The sequence below is a fragment of the Oreochromis aureus genome, linkage group 5 (assembly GCF_013358895.1).
Source record: "Oreochromis aureus strain Israel breed Guangdong linkage group 5, ZZ_aureus, whole genome shotgun sequence".
In the NCBI taxonomy this organism is placed as follows: Eukaryota; Metazoa; Chordata; class Actinopteri; order Cichliformes; family Cichlidae; genus Oreochromis; species Oreochromis aureus.
The window spans coordinates 16,750,227-16,767,270 of record NC_052946.1 but is presented as its reverse complement, the minus strand read 5'-3'; the positions used below and the strand labels follow the sequence as shown (position 1 = coordinate 16,767,270).

The 17,044-nt window shown below is 38.8% G+C and overlaps 2 protein-coding genes across 3 annotated transcripts; both read left to right on the top strand.

Annotated features, from left to right (window-relative positions):
- Nucleotides 1-1,613: 1,613 nt before the first annotated feature.
- adipor1a (adiponectin receptor 1a) lies at nucleotides 1,614-8,803 on the top strand. Its single transcript, XM_039612649.1, has 8 exons — nucleotides 1,614-1,691; nucleotides 3,531-3,746; nucleotides 3,828-3,939; nucleotides 4,392-4,565; nucleotides 4,672-4,858; nucleotides 6,126-6,313; nucleotides 6,465-6,658; nucleotides 6,878-8,803. Exons 2-8 carry the CDS (start codon nucleotides 3,600-3,602, stop codon nucleotides 7,004-7,006), a joined length of 1,131 nt encoding a protein of 376 aa, XP_039468583.1. The 5' UTR covers nucleotides 1,614-1,691; nucleotides 3,531-3,599; the 3' UTR covers nucleotides 7,007-8,803.
- Nucleotides 8,804-11,423: 2,620 nt separating this feature from the next.
- rabif (RAB interacting factor) lies at nucleotides 11,424-14,218 on the top strand. 2 transcript variants are annotated; one of them, XM_031752005.2, is made up of 3 exons: nucleotides 11,424-11,556; nucleotides 12,111-12,353; nucleotides 13,744-14,218. In XM_031752005.2, exons 2-3 carry the CDS (start codon nucleotides 12,216-12,218, stop codon nucleotides 13,990-13,992), a joined length of 387 nt encoding a protein of 128 aa, XP_031607865.1. In that variant the 5' UTR covers nucleotides 11,424-11,556; nucleotides 12,111-12,215; the 3' UTR covers nucleotides 13,993-14,218. The 2 variants fall into 2 exon arrangements, with proteins under 2 accessions (XP_031607865.1, XP_031607866.1); XM_031752006.2 differs by lacking the exon at nucleotides 11,424-11,556 and adding an exon at nucleotides 11,559-11,691.
- The last annotated feature ends 2,826 nt before the right edge of the window (nucleotides 14,219-17,044 follow it).

The window sequence follows — 17,044 nt, the reverse complement described above, 5'->3', positions numbered from 1 at the left end:
TAACACACTACTTAGTCATTTATGATTAAAGACATCCTCAGAAATGTGAGTGAAGTGTTTTTGTTTTTCTTTGTTTTTTGGCCACTTTAATATTTACAGGTTAAGCATTGATCTGAATGCCAGTGAATTACTATTAATGCTATTAACATTAATTACTATTAACATTGAAGGGAGAAACCCACTTTGATAAACTGTAAATAGAAAATGTTTGCATTAATATTTGAGACATTACCCATAACAGCAGGTTAGCCACTGTTTTATATCTGAGATGCACAAAGTGTAAAGAAAAAAAAATATTACCATGTATATTCTTAGTGTTTCCAGAAAACTGCACAAGTCTACTTTTAACCCCCTTAGTCATAAAAGGCTGATGGGTTATTATCAGGTGGCGTGGACACCCACATTTGTGAACATAATAACTGGAAAACGAGAAAAAATAGGATTTTTAAATTGTTACTATAGATGCAATAACTGAAAATCGTGGAGGGGTTTAACTATTGGTGATCTTGACTTAAAGGTCAGAGGTCAAGTTTTCTGAAAATCTCATGAACATGATAACTCAAGAAGAAAGTTATATGAAGTTTCACATTAATACAATAGCTGCATCTATAGGAGGCTGGGGGGTAGCACAGGAAGGCACAGGTATAATTTTTTTTTCTTAGCGTGTGCTTTATTGGTCTTCGTTAATCTTAGTTTTGATGTACCACACACCATAATGCATTTTAAACACAAGCACTGTCTGTGTTAAAATATATTTGAAATTACATTTTGACATTTACAGATAGAGGCACCGTACCTCTGAGTCATTCGAAAGGGATTATAGCAAGGTTGATATAGTTAGAACTATAAAAACAAAATTAAAGACAAGCGTGTGAAAAAAACCTATTTTGGTTAATTGAAATAAAAATAGATACTGAACAATATTGTACACATAAATTATACAGAAATTTCCTTATATTTAGCGGCTTGACACAACACTTCAAAAAGTGTTGTACAAACAATAATAAAATCCTTCCAAACTAGAATAGTTAAATTATTGCTGAAACGAATAAATGGCTAAAGTCAAAACAAAAGCTAATTAGAAGAAACGAAAGTGTATTAGTTATGCACGATAGTAAATTAATTTTTATATCATTTACATTTAAGATTAAGATTATTTATTTGTAATTTTAAAAAGATGCGACAAAATTACGTTTGGTGACTGTCAACGGACGACGTGGGATAAAATTTGTTTATGCAGAGCTATATGCAACAACAGGAGCATATAAAAACATTTTCTTGACTGTTATGGCAGCAGACCACGTCAGCAGTCAGGACTTATTTTGGTTATTTACACGAGTGCAAAGATTCCAACACTACGCAAATTATGTACCATATCAGTCCTACCAGTTATTGTGTAATGGGGTGGGGGCTGCACTATTGTCTGTTTTACATTTGTAAACATTTACATTTAAAAACAATATTTTTACATTGTGTAAGTCATTTTGGAATTGCACTGACTAAAATTAATTATTTAAAAACCTTTTCTGACCTCGTGAAGACGTCTGACTTGTTCTCGACATTCGAATGGGTGCTTTTATCTTGAAAGGAGAACTGGATTCGGCTTACAAAAGAGATTTCAACTTCCGGAAAGAATTGTGTTTCTCATCGGTAAATAATTCACCTTCCTGGTTTGAAGGCTACCCTGCCAGGTAACTTTTCTGCTTTAAATGAACTTGTCATAAAGGATCTTGGGACAGTAAAGCTTCTAGATAATACTTCAGACTGATGAATTCGTAAATACTTTTATTATTAAGTTAATTCTCTGAAAATCGTCCCCTCCTCAGCGACAGCTCGGCGCTAGCTTAAAGGAAACGTTAGCAACCTGATATTATAGCACCTCAGACCAGCTCATTATAAGCGTTGTCGGAGAAGGTTACAATCAATGCTTTACTCCTTAAAAAGTGTAAGAAAGCGTACTGATACTGAGAATTTGTATCAAATCCTCTGTATCTTGGTGTTGTTTACATTTTGTGCTCCCTGTTCCGTCTGATGCTGTGCTAACGTTAATCAACATCCGTCTGGGAGCCTGGGCTAAACAGTAAAATGGTTAAATGTGTTATGTGTGCTGTCAGTACTAGGGTTACATCATAAATCGTTATCCTGTCTGAAATAAGAATTGCCGTCGTGCTGTACTTGTCTGGAGACGTACAGCTAACAACAAGTTTAGCCACTTCTTTTGTTTCCTTGTTGTTATTTTTCGGTCAGTAACACAGGCGTTTCATGCGAAGCTCACATTAATGTCCATTTTTTTAGAAGTACTAGACGTATTAATTGCATTGTGAGTGCTAATTATTGAGCTGCTGAAGCCCTATGAAATTACAAGTAGATGGGTTTATGGCATAGATGAGTTATTGAAAACCTCTTAAGAGGTTTCATTTAGAGTGAAAGTAGAAAATCAGCAGCATTTATCTGTAATAAAGTGATTATTTCTAACCAGTTTTGTTAAGCGGGGTTCATTTCCTGAAGCACAGTGGACATTTTGTTTATCAGAAGTGCAGAAATAACAGGAAAATGTTTAGCTTTAATCAAAAAACAAGGCAACACAGACAGATTGCGTTCCTTGTTCTCTTTGTTTTTCTACAAAGGCTTATTCTCAGTTAGGCATAAACCTGAAGCAAGCCAATGCAGACTATTTATACTAAATGTTTTATAGTAATATAATATAGCAGCTTACTAATAGTGACACAGTAACATGGAAACAGAAACTTCACTTACAAATGAGGCCAATTGAAGCAAATTGGACTGATGGCTTTATTTTACCACAGGCACAAAAAAAAGAAAGAAAAGTGTTTAACATCAGCATCAGCGTTCATAGGATATACCATTCATTTGATAAATGTAAACTTAACCTGTTACATTCAAATGCTGCTTATTTAAATATGTAGGTAGGTAGGTTAAAGTCGGTCACCTCTTTTCTCCTCACTGACAGGCTCTGCCTTCTCAGTTACTTAAAGCTGATCCCCTTTCAGACCAGGTTTTAGGTGACATCCCTGGTCTAGAGCTCCATATTAGTGGACATACTTGTCAGGTTCTAAATACAAAACACAAAATATCCTGATTTGCTTTGTTTAGTTCTTTTAAATATTCCAAATTCAAGTCGTGGACAAAGCAGTTCATTTTTATGTCTTCAGGTTGTGCTCTGGGTGCTTCGAAATGAGTCTTTTATCCTATACAACAGAGATATCAGCCAGTAACACTGTTGGCCTCTTGCCTCCACAGTTATCATCTCATAATTAATTCTAGCTTATTTGCATTGTGAGGCATTTTTGTCTGTAGATAACGTAATATCGGTCTTATCATAGATATTCGTTATTTAATTGTGGTTGTTTTTACTCTTCTTTTATTAGTTTATTATTTTTGTTGCCGTCTTTAGTTGTGTAGTTTTAATCACTGAGTGTTTCGAGGACTGAAGAGAACTGGAGTCAGACTACATGAAGGTGTTGACATACTTAGATTGTAAAGCTGATTGCAATTCTGGTGCCCCCCAGGAGGAAATTCAAGTATACCATCTGAAGCAGAATACATCGACTGTGAGTGGATCATCAGGCAGTCTCCCTATGTCAGGCCGAAACGGGTCTGCCAGTGATGCAGACTGCCGGATCTCTGAGGACTGCCAGGTCCCAGATGTTGAGCTGATGGAGCTGGGGCCATTGCTGGAAGAGGGAGGGGCGCGGCAGGCAGTATCCAAAAGTGTCCATCCTGAGGTAGGACTGTTTCAGAATAAGCAACAAAGAAAGAAGCTGTTATTTCTCTGTAACTTCAGTAGTGTCGTAACCTCTTTAAAGGGAGCCGCAATGCTTGCTGATGAGGAAGAGGAGGAGGATGAGGTGGGTGAGGTTCTGACCTTACCACTACAGGCTCACCATGCCATGGAGAAGATGGAGGAGTTTGTACATAAAAAAAAAAAAAAAAAAAAAACCCAAATTGTCTTTTAATGCTTAAACAGAACTCGTTGAGGGAAAAAGACTAATGAATTGGCCTATTAAGAATATGTCAGTGTTCTTAATAAATCACAAGACTCTGTGTTCATTAAGTAAGTAGTCCACACAAGAGCAATGATGAGCACTTCTTTTTTGTACTGAAAAATGTCTTTCATATCTAGGTCACAGTTCTGTAAGACACATTTACGGAATACTTCTTTTTTTTTTTTTTTCTTTAAATATTATTGCTTTGTTTGATTTTGCTTCAAACTCTCAGACATGTTTCCATATCATTTTTTCATACACAATCTTTAACATGCTGAATATAACTCCTGTATTGTTTTTCATTTTTCTGTGTGTTTTATTTGAAGACCCTCACAATAAACTCAGAATTTATGCCTCTGTGAGCAAAAGTTATTCTTGTTTTTCAGGTTTGGGAGGGGCGCTGGAGAGTAATCCCTTTTCATGTCCTGCCAGAGTGGCTGAAGGACAACGATTACCTCCTGCATGGACATCGACCACCCATGCCATCCTTCCGGGCCTGTTTTGGAAGCATTTTCAGAATTCACACTGAAACAGGAAACATCTGGACTCACCTGTTAGGTGAGCATTACAAACTGATTAGGAGCAGATAAAAATTTTCATTATGGTCAAAAATATTTTCATCTGGGTCATTCTGCATATTTCTAGCCTGTTTTGTCTTTCTCAGGGCTGATCTTATTCCTGTGTCTGGGCACATTAACCATGCTGCGGCCCAACATGTATTTTATGGCTCCGCTGCAAGAGAAGGTTGTGTTTGGGATGTTCTTCCTGGGTGCTGTGCTTTGCCTCAGCTTCTCCTGGCTTTTTCATACGGTCTACTGCCACTCTGAGAAAGTGTCTCGCACATTCTCCAAGTAAGGCCTCACACTGTTAAACGGTGCTTTGCACATCATGAACAAATAATTTCTGTCAGACTAAATAAACTCTCATTTGTTTATGGAGGCTGTTAAAGTTCAGTCGCATCTTCAAATCACACATGCAACTCGAGCTTGTCACCTTGAGTGTTGTGTAATATTGATTAAATATTTATAACTCTGTGCTAAATCCTCTATAGTTTTTGTTTAATCATCAAGTGACTTTAGTATTTATTTTAAAACATGTTTCTGTTTGGATGTTTAACTGATACACACACACACACACACACACACACACACACACACACACACACACACACACACACACACACACACATATTATTGTAAGAACAGGAGGAGCTAGTTATTTGATCCCAACCCTTTCTGTCCATGTTCCAAGGGTCATTTAACAAGAACCTGACCCCAGAGTTTGTCAGTGCTTTTATTGATCTGTGGTTAAAGATGCAACATAGGAGTATTTATTGTGGCAGACTTGAAGCATCACTATACTTCATATACCCACAGCTCATGTTTACATAGCAGTTATCATATTTCAACAATATATGTTTTGAACAGACCTGGAAACGAAGTTCTGTTGTTTTTCTTTTTCAGAAGCATCAAAAAGTTTTTAGTTTTTGCTTCTTCTAGATTAGGGGTGTCGCAGCATAAGGCCTGGGGGCCAGAATCAGTCCGTGAAAGACTCCAATCTAGCCCACTTGATGGCTTTGAAAAATATGAAGCACAGAATGCATTTTAGACTTTTAACTGTATTTTCACAAGTTTTACATCCTTTCTTACTGATAAAGACCTCCACTATATCCATTCATACTACACCAAAGTAACCAAGTAATAGATAAACAATTAAATGACAGAAAGTTCCTGTTTTTTCACTGTCTACTACAAATACTACTACTATAAAACAAAAAGAGGACATTCTCTCAGTTAACAAAAATTATCTGTTTTATAATTGCAGGACAGCCTGCACAATGAGCTAACAGAACTTTTTCTGTAATTTTACAGCTTTATTTCTTACAATTTAAGTCCAAGCCGCATTTCTTTCTCATGTAGAAAAACTTAGAGGCATTTCTGAACATGCACTTTTTTTAATATTAAAATATTTCTAAACTTGTCTATACCGACAGAAAGAGGAGTTAAACTGGTCCGTTCCACTTAAGATCAAAGTGGGCTGTATGTGGTCGGCAATGTAAAATGAGTTTGATATTTCTGTTGTAGGTCTTCTATCCAAACACTTATTTTCTCTCCCCAGGCTTGACTACTCGGGGATCGCCCTCCTAATCATGGGCTCCTTCGTGCCCTGGCTGTACTACTCATTCTATTGTTCCCCTCAGCCTCGCCTTATCTACCTCACCATTGTATGTATCCTCGGCATTGCCGCCATCATTGTCGCCCAGTGGGACCGATTCTCTACACCTCGTCACAGACCTACAAGAGCAGGTGGGCACCAGTAAAGGAACATACACACTGTTTACACTTGCAGCAGTTTGTTTTGGTTGCAGTTTTATCACACATCCGTTTATTCCTCTTCTGAGCAGTGGGGATAATTTTCAGGAAACTAATAACACGTAAATCCAATCCATGTTTCTAGGCGTCTTCATGGGTCTCGGACTAAGTGGCATTGTTCCCACCATGCACTTCACCATTGAGGAAGGCTTTGTTAAGGCAACCACAGTTGGCCAGATGGGTTGGTTCTACCTGATGGGGGCCATGTATATCACCGGCGCTGGTCTGTACGCAGCCAGGATCCCTGAACGCTATTTCCCCGGCAAGTGCGACATCTGGGTAAGTTTTTCCTCCCTCAAACATGCAAGCAGTCAGTAGTAGTCTGAGCAAGTTCAAAGCTCAGTATTTACAGTCTATTGTAGGTTTAGCAGGGAGTGAGTGACTAAAGGAACAGTGTTATACTCAGCTGTAGCCTCTGGATGTATCTTTGGTAGTTTGTTTAAATACCAAGCAAATGATAATAAATGCTGCTAATATGCACATCTTTCTTTCTGTCAGTTCCATTCTCATCAGATTTTTCATGTTCTGGTCGTGGCAGCAGCGTTCATCCATTTCTATGGCGTTTCCAACCTGCAGGAGTTCCGATACGGCCTCGAGGGAGGATGCACAGATGACTCTCTGCTCTGAGAGGCCTGACTGTGACTTAAACTTTTCTCTATAGCCCCCTCTCTCTCTCTCTCACACACACACACACACACACACACACACACACACACACACACACACTCACACACACACACACACACACACACACACACACACACACACTCTCACACACACACACACACACACACACACAAAATGCTGCTGGAATTCAAAACAGTCACTTATTCATCCTTCTATACTTCTGATTTTTTTTTAACATCTTGTTTGGGTTTTTTGTGATCTTTCTGCTTTGGCTTCTTTTTGCTTCAATAAAGTAGCATCAACTAGCCAATGTACCATGGTGGAAACAGGCGCTACTTGTTAATAAAATTGTTATTAAGCTTAAAATCTGCATTTTCAGCTAAGATAAAAGTGGGATTTTAGCCAAAAAAAAGTCATGTATTCCTGAAACTGCAGCTTACTAGTACCCCAGCCACTTTGTTACTTGTCACCAATTTGTGCTGTAGAAGAAGGCACATACTGTAAACCATTCCTTTCCTATTTTCCATGGAAGCTAGTAGATGAATGTGCTGTCCTGCAGGAGTTTGGTGTAGAGAAGCTGAGGACAGCTTAGGTGGTTGGGAGCATCTAGTTTTCGGCATGGTTGTCAGCACTTGTTTTTCGTTTTTGTTTGTCTGTTTTGGTGAGTGTACCGGCACATATTCATTTATCTGTTACATAAGCCCACTCAGCAATAAACCACAAGTTTATCTGAAAGCCCGGTCAAAGCTTAAGTGTTACATTCTTATATGGTTTTAGGGTGACTTTGAACCATATGCCTAGAGGGGGAAAACTGCCTCTTGGCTAACTCCAGCTCATCCACAGCTCATTTGTTCACGTGGACACTCCCTGCTCAGCAAACAGATCAATAATTTTTGAATAAAGCTTAGAGCTTAGGCCCCATAAATAAGAGCTACGCACAGTAAGTGTCTGAATAACACATGGATTAAAGCTAATCAGATCCTCACAGGGTTGGATATTTCTTTTCTGTTTCTGTTGCATCGTTTAAATCAAGAAAAATCCCAAATGGATCATTTTCAAATCATTTAACGGCACAGAAAAGCCCTAAGAGTTTGTAGCTGCTGTATAAAAATAAATCAGCTTAGTTCAGGTTAAACTAAGACGCTTGAAACATTGAGGTGACTAGAACTACCCAGTCATTATTTATCAGTCACCTGGCACTTCATGGATTAATTTCTAGAGTTAGTTCCTGGGCTACGCACAATGTACAGATATGGATTGGTTCAATTGCGTTTTTGTCAGAGGTTTTTCTTTTGTGCTAGATCTCAAATGGAGTGAGAGGTATAAATATCAATTACACCTTAGCGTACATTATTAAATTAAAAAACTTAGAATCCATATGAGGAAACATGCTCTGTATAAACTTTTAGTATTCCTGTGCCTTAGGCCAATGGAAATGTTTTAAATAAAATGGCCTATCTTAAGAGTCAAGGGAGTATCAAGGATTTCCAGATGTTGACTTTTCTTGTTTTCCTTGCCATATATATATATATAAATATACAATCGAATCATTACTGGATTTGCATTACACTTACACTTCCATTGATAGGTTGTATGAACTTCAATTTAAGACTCCTTTTTCTAGATGAACTTATTCAAGCTTTATTACAAAGACTAAAACAACGTGTATTCTTGACTTTGTGTAATGTCCTGTGTAGAAAGTGATAAATCATACATTTCACAGAAATGTAAACCTAAATATTTATTAATGGTAATCTTGGAAAATTATTGTAATAAATTCTTTTCCACACGTGAAAATGTGGTGTCCAGTTTTCTCCAGTGTACATTTTAAAGGTTCAGGGACTACAAGCAGCTGATTACATTAACATACACTCAGCAGGTTCAGCATCAGTCACAGGAATGTATGACTTGACATTTCAAATGTCACATCACCAGTTATCAAAAATGAAGACAAAAGCATTCATGGTCTACTTCCTCTTCTCAGTTATGTCGAGTATATAATCTGTACCATGTTTCAGTGCTTTCCTTTGCGGTTTGATGTTTGTTCAAACATAATTTGATTGTATCATATCGTCAGCGGTACAATGTAAACCGCTGTGTTAGCAAAACTACACTCCTGAACACAGCAGTTTTAATCCACAAATGAAGCCTCAAACTTACTGAAGGTGATAAATGTTTAGCTATAAAGTATTTGCAGTTTGACATGTTTTGTTTTGGGGGGGTTTTTGTGAAATTGTACCACGCAGGAGCCTAAAATATTTGTTCTTTTTCTCAGGTCACCTGCATGTCAGCAGGGATGCGTGGTAGACATAATTCGTGTATTTTATACTACTCCTACAAATATTTTAATACTGTAATAACAGAATATTATTTTTGTGTTCTTCTGATAGTATTTTTTAAACCCTGTGGCTTCACTAGTTTGGTTTCTTTTTACAATGTTAACATTTCATAGACTTGTAATCAAGACCGCCTAAACCAAGACCAAGACAATACCAAGACCAGAGGGTATCGAGACCAAGACAAGACCAAGACCAGAGGGTATCGAGACCAAGACAAGACCAAGACCAGAGGGTATCGAGACCAAGACAAGACCAAGACCAAGACCAAGACAGACCGAGTCAAGACCAAGACAAAGTCGAGACCGAGACAAAAAAGTCTTTAAACTGCAGCCAGATGCTGCTTCGTTTACGGGTGTCAGGCATATTTATGTGTTTTTGCGAGGCACTCGCACAGCCCTCCTCACCGCTGTCTACCGTCTCACTCACTTACTGAGAGGACAGATGCACGCTCCACTTGACTGTCGCGTCTCTCACCCTCTGTTTTTCACATAATGATATTATCCTATATCCTCGCATGTGATTGGCCGCAATATGGAGGGATTAGAGCATAGCTGAGCCACTGCGTGAGAGCTGAGCAGCGAAAGGAAATTGATTGAGGAGCCGGCTCTCGCTCAATGGGAGTCGACTCTTCTGATTCACTACAAAGCACTCTCTAACCACGGCTCTTAGAGCTGATGCTTTTGCACATGACACATTATCGAACGTTACGTTGTGTGTCATGGATACTGTTGACTCCAAATCTCCCGACCACTATGTCGATCTGAGACAGCAAGACCGAGGGATCCGAGACCAAGACAAGACCAAGACCATGTAAAAGTGGTATCGAGACCAAGACCGGTCTCGAGACATCAAACTCTAACATTTCATGCCAATTTTAAACTTTTAAGATCATCTGATCTTATAAGATTTATTCCATAAGGATTGTCATTTGATTCAGCATATATGAGTGCATCTTATTCCATAGTTTATCCTTTAAAGTTATAGTACTAAGTACTACATAAGAACTACAAACGTACTACATAAGATGGTAATAATGTGATAACAAAAAGCATTCATGTTAAGGAACAGCATGAAACTGCATGTATATGATCATGACTTAGCCAATAATAGACAATATTGCAAAGAGAATTCTAATCATTTGAAGTTATTGATCATTAGCTGTGATATTATGCACCAGAGAAATTATTGCAGAACGAGGAGGTGGGGGTGGTTGAAGTCGGTGTCTATTGAGGTTCAATGTTAAGGTATTCGTTAAGTAGTTGCATCTCAGTCTGTTTGTCCTACCACAGGGCAACACACACGGTGAGAGGCATTTCAGGCAACTGAATTATATATACAGGAAATTACCTCTGACGGCTCCCTTGCAGGATCGCGGCCCACACATTGGAAACAAGGTTATTATAGTTAACTAAAATTAAAACTAAGTGAAATGATTTGGGGAACTTTTGGGGAAAACTAACTTAGGCAAGCAGATACTTGTTAATTTGTTATGATAACTGATGAGGCTTTATTGTAATACCTGTACTGATTTTCCTAATAATCAATACTCAAGTAGGCTCTGGTATACATATGAAGAAGTATCATTTTGAAAATAAAGTCAAAATGTGGAGATTACAGTTTTTGTTTTAAGACAAACTGCCACGGCTGTTATACAAAATGCCTCGTGTAGATGAGATAGTTACACGCCCTGTATGTTGTAACACAGGACACGATAAGAACTGATCATTTTGTTTCACTAACTCATCTACACGTTTTGTAGAGGGTATAGGAGCCGTGGCAGTTGTTTGGCTTAAAGCGACAAATGGAATCTCTACAGTTCGATGTTTGTTTGTTTGTTTTGTTTTGTTTTTTGTTTGTTTTGGATCAGAATGCTATTTCGAGTTTAATCTCAAAATCTTGACTTTAATATTTAAAATGGACACTATTTTTTTAATATGGTCCTAATACTTCTTCGTACGGAAAGTAACCTAAACTAAGCTGATTTTTTGTTTGTTTGTTTTGTTTTGTTAAGTAAACAGTGAAGAAAAAACGACATAAAATAAAACCTAACTGGGACTCACTGGCGTAGGAACCAAGTCACAGCTCCGTGTTTCAACACGAGAGCATTTACTGGTTGGCACACAGAGACCCAGGAATTGTTAGCCTAGCTTCAGCTAGCTTGCTTGTCTCATACAGTTTTGTTCAGAGCATCTTAGTTTCCGCAACATATAGGTACGCGTTATTTGGCTTAATTTAAAATGCATGTGTCTAAAACATATGTCTCTGCTCTGTAGGTTTATGTCTGTCAGTGTCAGACCCGGAGTTAGCACACATGAAGATACGGGTCATCCCATTGGACTGCATTAGGTTAAAATTGTCTTTTTAAATGTATTTTTCAAGCTGTGGTTTAGTAGGGTGACCATATTTTGATTTCCAAAAAAGAGGACACTTGGCCCAGTCATGAAGAACTTTAATAATACTGTTTGCTTAAAGAAAACTTTAACATATTTAAATGATGCCTTCTCTGTGAGGTTAAAGAATGGTGAAATAAAAAGTGTTATATAGGCTTTTACAAGTCAACAAGTGCAAAAAAGAGGACGGCTGGTCACCCTAGGTTTAGGAACATGTGTGACCTGTATTTGGAACGTAAAGAAAAATGAATTAGGATTAGGGACTTCCGCACGGCTCGTAATTCCGGTGCACCCTTTCTGTTCGTGCCCTCCCTTTATTCTTCTCTTTTTGTTAAGATCGCACTTTAATTAACATCATCTCCTTAACCGTTACAGTTAACAGTCGTCTCTTGGACCAGCCTGGTTTTCTTGGTGGAAGTCTCCCCTGAGCCTCTTTGTGCTCCTTCGTCCGAGTAAACCTGCTCTTCTTTGGGGATCGACATGGATCAGGAATCGAAAGAAAGCACGGACCGATCCAGCCTGGTTTCTGATGACGGCAAGAACAGCAAGTCTGTGCTCTGTCAACGCTGCGGGTCCAAGGTGCTCTGCCCCGGTACGGCCGTGTTAGCGGAGAAGGAGGTATGACGCATGCATTCAGTCTCTTTTGACATTCATCGTTTTAATATCAGGGAGTTCCTGTGTGCTTCAAAGGATAATAAAGCCAAACCAAAGTGCTGCTGAAACAAACCAATCAGAGGCAGATATGCACTCACTGGTCATTTTATTAGGTACAACTTGCTAGGACCAAGTTGGACCAGCTTTTGTCTTTAGGACTGCATTAATTCTTTGTGGCAGAGATTCAACAAGGTGGAAAAATTCCTCCTGACATTTTGGTCCATATTGACATGAAAACATCACACAGTTGCTGCAGATTTGTTGGCTCCGCATCCATGATGTGACTCCTGTTCCGCCACATCGCAAAGGTGCTTTTTTGGGAGATCTAATGACAGTGGAGATGATTTGAGTACAGCAAACACATTTTCATGTTCAAGAAACCAGTTTGAGATCATTTGAGCTGTTACATTGAGTGTTATCCTGCTGTAAGCCACAATCAGAAGATCAGTAGGTAGTGGTCATTAAGGGATGGACATGGTCAGTAACAATATTCAGACTTTAAATTATGCTCAGTCAAAGTGTGCAAAGAAAATATCCCCTGCAACATAACAGCATCAGCACCCTGAACTGATGACACAAGAATTTCTGACCCTACCATCTGAGTGTTGCAGGAGAAATCAAGACTCACCAAAACAAGCAACAATATTCCAATCTTCTTTTGTCCAGTTTTGGTGACCCTGTATGAAGTGTAGCCCATGTTATTTAAGTTTAGGTGTTGTGCGTTCAGAGATTCTCTTCTGCATTCTTATGCTCCGTTTAAACTTCAGCAGGTTGTCTGCTGCCAGGTGCTGGCATGTGATTGGTTGATTAGCTATTTGTAATAATGAGCGATTGAACAGATGTGCCTCATAAAAAATGGCCAATGATTGTAAACACCAAAGTCAATACTAATTCTTCAGGGTGCTTTTCAGTAAATATACTGCAGGTGCTGCTACTGAATTAAGAAAGGAAACAGATGTATTCTTTAGGCCTTAGTTACTAAAGACGGACTTGGCTCTGCAGATGTGTGAGCAAAAGGCACATAGATATTTAGGATCTGCTGACTCTTTGAAGAGCAGAGTACAACTGCAGGTGCTGGAGGTTTTTATTTAATTTTTTCCAGACTCAGCTAATTCTATGCAAAGAAAAACATCCTGTTTATGCTCAAATGCAAAGTAGGAAATCAGTGATTTAACTCTGTTTCTTCAAGATGAGCTGTATTTGTGCTCAACAGATGAGAGAAGCTTAAATCTGAGCTGGAGGCTGACACAAACCCCTTCATGCTTACCCTGTTTCACTCCTAATTTTGTGCTGTTTCACGAGTTTTTTGTTTTGTTTTTTTAATATCATCTGTGCCTGTGTTTTCTGCCACCAGCTGTTCCTTCCATCCATGCGGAAAAAGAGTGGCCTCAGCAGCACAGAGGCCTCAGTGGACGGTGACACACTGAGTGCCCACTGGTTCGTGGATGACATGTACACTTTTGAGAACGTAGGTTTCACTAAGGACGTGGGGAGGATCAAGTACCTCATCTGTGCAGACTGCGAGATTGGACCAATCGGCTGGCACTGTTTGGATGACAAGAAAAGTTTCTACATTGCTTTGGACAGGGTGAACCACGCATAGTATGAGTGCATATGTAAGTGAGTGCACGAGAACTTGAAATAATAATAAGAGCACTGGTTCATGGATTTATTCCCAGAGGTGACCCCGACTTCATCCACCACACATGCTTACAGATACTGGTGTGTATGTCTTTAACAGGCACAGGACTGTGTTGTTTTCATTCTCATGTTTCATGCTGGCAGGTTTCACCTTCCTGTTATAATAAAAAAGGTTTTTAGGAAATTGATGTTGAATGTAGTCCTTTGCAGCTTCCTCCTGAAAGAAAATTTGGTTTCTTCCTTTATTTTAGCATATTCTTTTATAATCAGTTAAAAGATGCCAGTTGAACACTGAAACATTATCGAACACAAAAAAGTAGGTAATCACTCAGTTTATCCTCTAACAGTCCTGGGAAAAAACTAAGTACACAGATGTTTTGGTAGCTTGTAGAACCACCTTTAGCAGCAACAACTTTAAGGAATCGTTTTCTGTCTGACTTTGTCAGTGTCTCACATCGTTATGGTGGAATTTTGGCCCAATCTTCTTTACAGTGTTATTTCAGTTCATTGTGGTTTACAGGCATTCATGCATGCACAGCTCTCACAGTCCCCATCACAGCATTTAATCAGGTTGAGTTCTGGACTGACTGAACAATCGCAACACCTTGATTCTTTTCTTTTTCAGCCATTCTGCTGTAAATTTGCTGCTGTGCTATTGCTCATTGTCGTGTTGCCCCAGTGTCGGCCAAGCTTGAGAATACTTTGGTATACAAAGGAGTTCCTGGTCGACTCAGTGACTGTAAGATGCCTGAGTCCTGTGGTTACAAATCAAGCCCAAATCATGATCTTTCCACCACCATGTCTAACAGTTGATATGAGCTACTTGTGCTGATAGGCTGTGCTTTTGTTTTCTCCAGATGTGGTGCTGGTCATTATGGTCAAACATCTCCACTTTGGTCTTGTCTGTCTAAAGGACATTGTTGCAGAAATCTTATGATTTGCTCAGATGAAACTTTGCAAACCTAAGCTGTGCTGCCATGTTCTTTTTAGAGAGAAGAGGCTTTCACATGGAAGGCCTTTCAAACAAGCCATACTTACTCAGCCTTTTCCTAATTTTACTGTCATGAACTTTAACATTTAACATGATAACTGAGGCCTGTCTGAGATGTAGCTTTTGGACTTTTTAGTTTCTCAGTCTTGACTGAATGCTCCAGAATAGCAAACTGCCAAAACTTCTGCTTTTATATTGGTGCTCCAACATTTATTTGGCATCTTAATACGTCTGGAAACTGTAAGAGTGCACTTTGCTTTTCACAAGACAACACAAAGTCTGTGAATACATTTTTTTTTCCATCACATGACTGCATGTAGGTTTTAGTGTATTTCCCAGTTTTGGACTTCTGGTCCCAAAAACAAGTAAAACTGGAAATGTTAAGTTACTTACCATCTGAAATTCAGTTTGGCACATTATTCATTTAAATCCACAAACGAGGTGTTAACATGTGAGCAAGTCTGCATTATCGATATGGTGTTAGAAGCATTTTTTTTACATTTGCATCCAGTCTGATCCTCCTTGCAAAGCAAAGTTTTAAGCTGTAGATTTTATAGTTCTGAATATAATTTTGTTCAACCCAACTGTCTCCAGTTTCTCTGTAATAACTTATGTTCTGTGGTTCACGCTATGAGAGGTCTACTCTTCATCACTAACGGCCCTGATTTTATAGCTACCAGCACATTTTCTTTGTGATGTGGTTCCAGATGCTCACACCTAGTAAGATGAGTCCCACCATGTGAGTTTCAGGGGTGGTATTAGTTGAAATACCTTGTGTGGTGTATGTGGGTTTGTGAAGAATGAAAAGATTTGTGTTCTGAAGACTACCCCTGTATAAATGATGTATTACCATGTCATTATGAGTTCAAAGTTACCAGACTGACTAAAAGTCCTTCACTTGCTTGGGACAGAAGGGAAGAAAATATCCAGTGTTAACAGCAGTTTTTGTTAAGAGTGAGCATACATCAAAAAACACCTGCCAGTTTACTGTCTAACAGAAAGTTTAGGCGAAACAGAAAACAGGGACATTCAAATCAGCTCTATACAGTGCTGAGAAAAATAGTATTTGCCTGCTTCCTGAGTTCTTATTCTTTTTTGCGTATTTGTCACACATGTTTCAGATCATCAAACAAATTTTAATATGAAAGAAAAATAACCGAAGTACAGGCAAAGTCCAATTTTTAAATTATTTTATTCATTAAGGGGGAAAAGCTATTCAAACATGCCTGGTCCTGTGTGGAAAAGGAACTGCCCCTCTTGTTAAATCATGAATTAACAGTTAATAACCACAATTTTTAAAAAACTGAGTTCATTTTCACTAGCCTCAACCATGCCTGACTACTCCCTGAAATCGCTTCAATAGAACCTGTTTGACAAAAAGCAACGCATCATTCCACGATCTAAAGAAGCCACTGAGAAACAAAGTCACTGACATCTCAGTCTGGAAAGGGTTATAAAGCAATTTCCTAAGGCTTTGGAACTCCGGTGAACTACAATGAGCGCCATTATCCACAAACAGAGAAAACTTGGGACACTGTTGAACCTTCCCAGGAGTGACCGGCCTACCAAAATTACTCCAAGAGCGCATTAATGACTCATCCAGGAAGTCACAAAAGAACCCAGAACAACATTTAAAGAACCACAGGCTTCACTTCCCTCAGCTTTGGTCAGAGTTCATGATTCAACAATAAGAAAGAGACTGGTCAAAAATGGCATCCTCCATTTTTTTTTCTTTTTTTGCTCCAAGAAGAAAAATACTGCTGACCATAAACAGGACAAAGTCTTCTCTCGTATTTGCCAAAATACCAAGACTTTTGGGATAATATTTTGGGGACTGATAAGACAAAAGGTTACATCTGGTGTAAAACTAACACAGCATTTCATAACAACACTAAAACATGGTGGTGGTACCGTGACTTAAGCTCTGTACCCAAAGGAGAATGTTGAGTAACTCACTCAAGTTACTGAACAAGACAATCATCCGAAACACACCAGCAAGTCCACCTCTGGATGACCCCCCCTT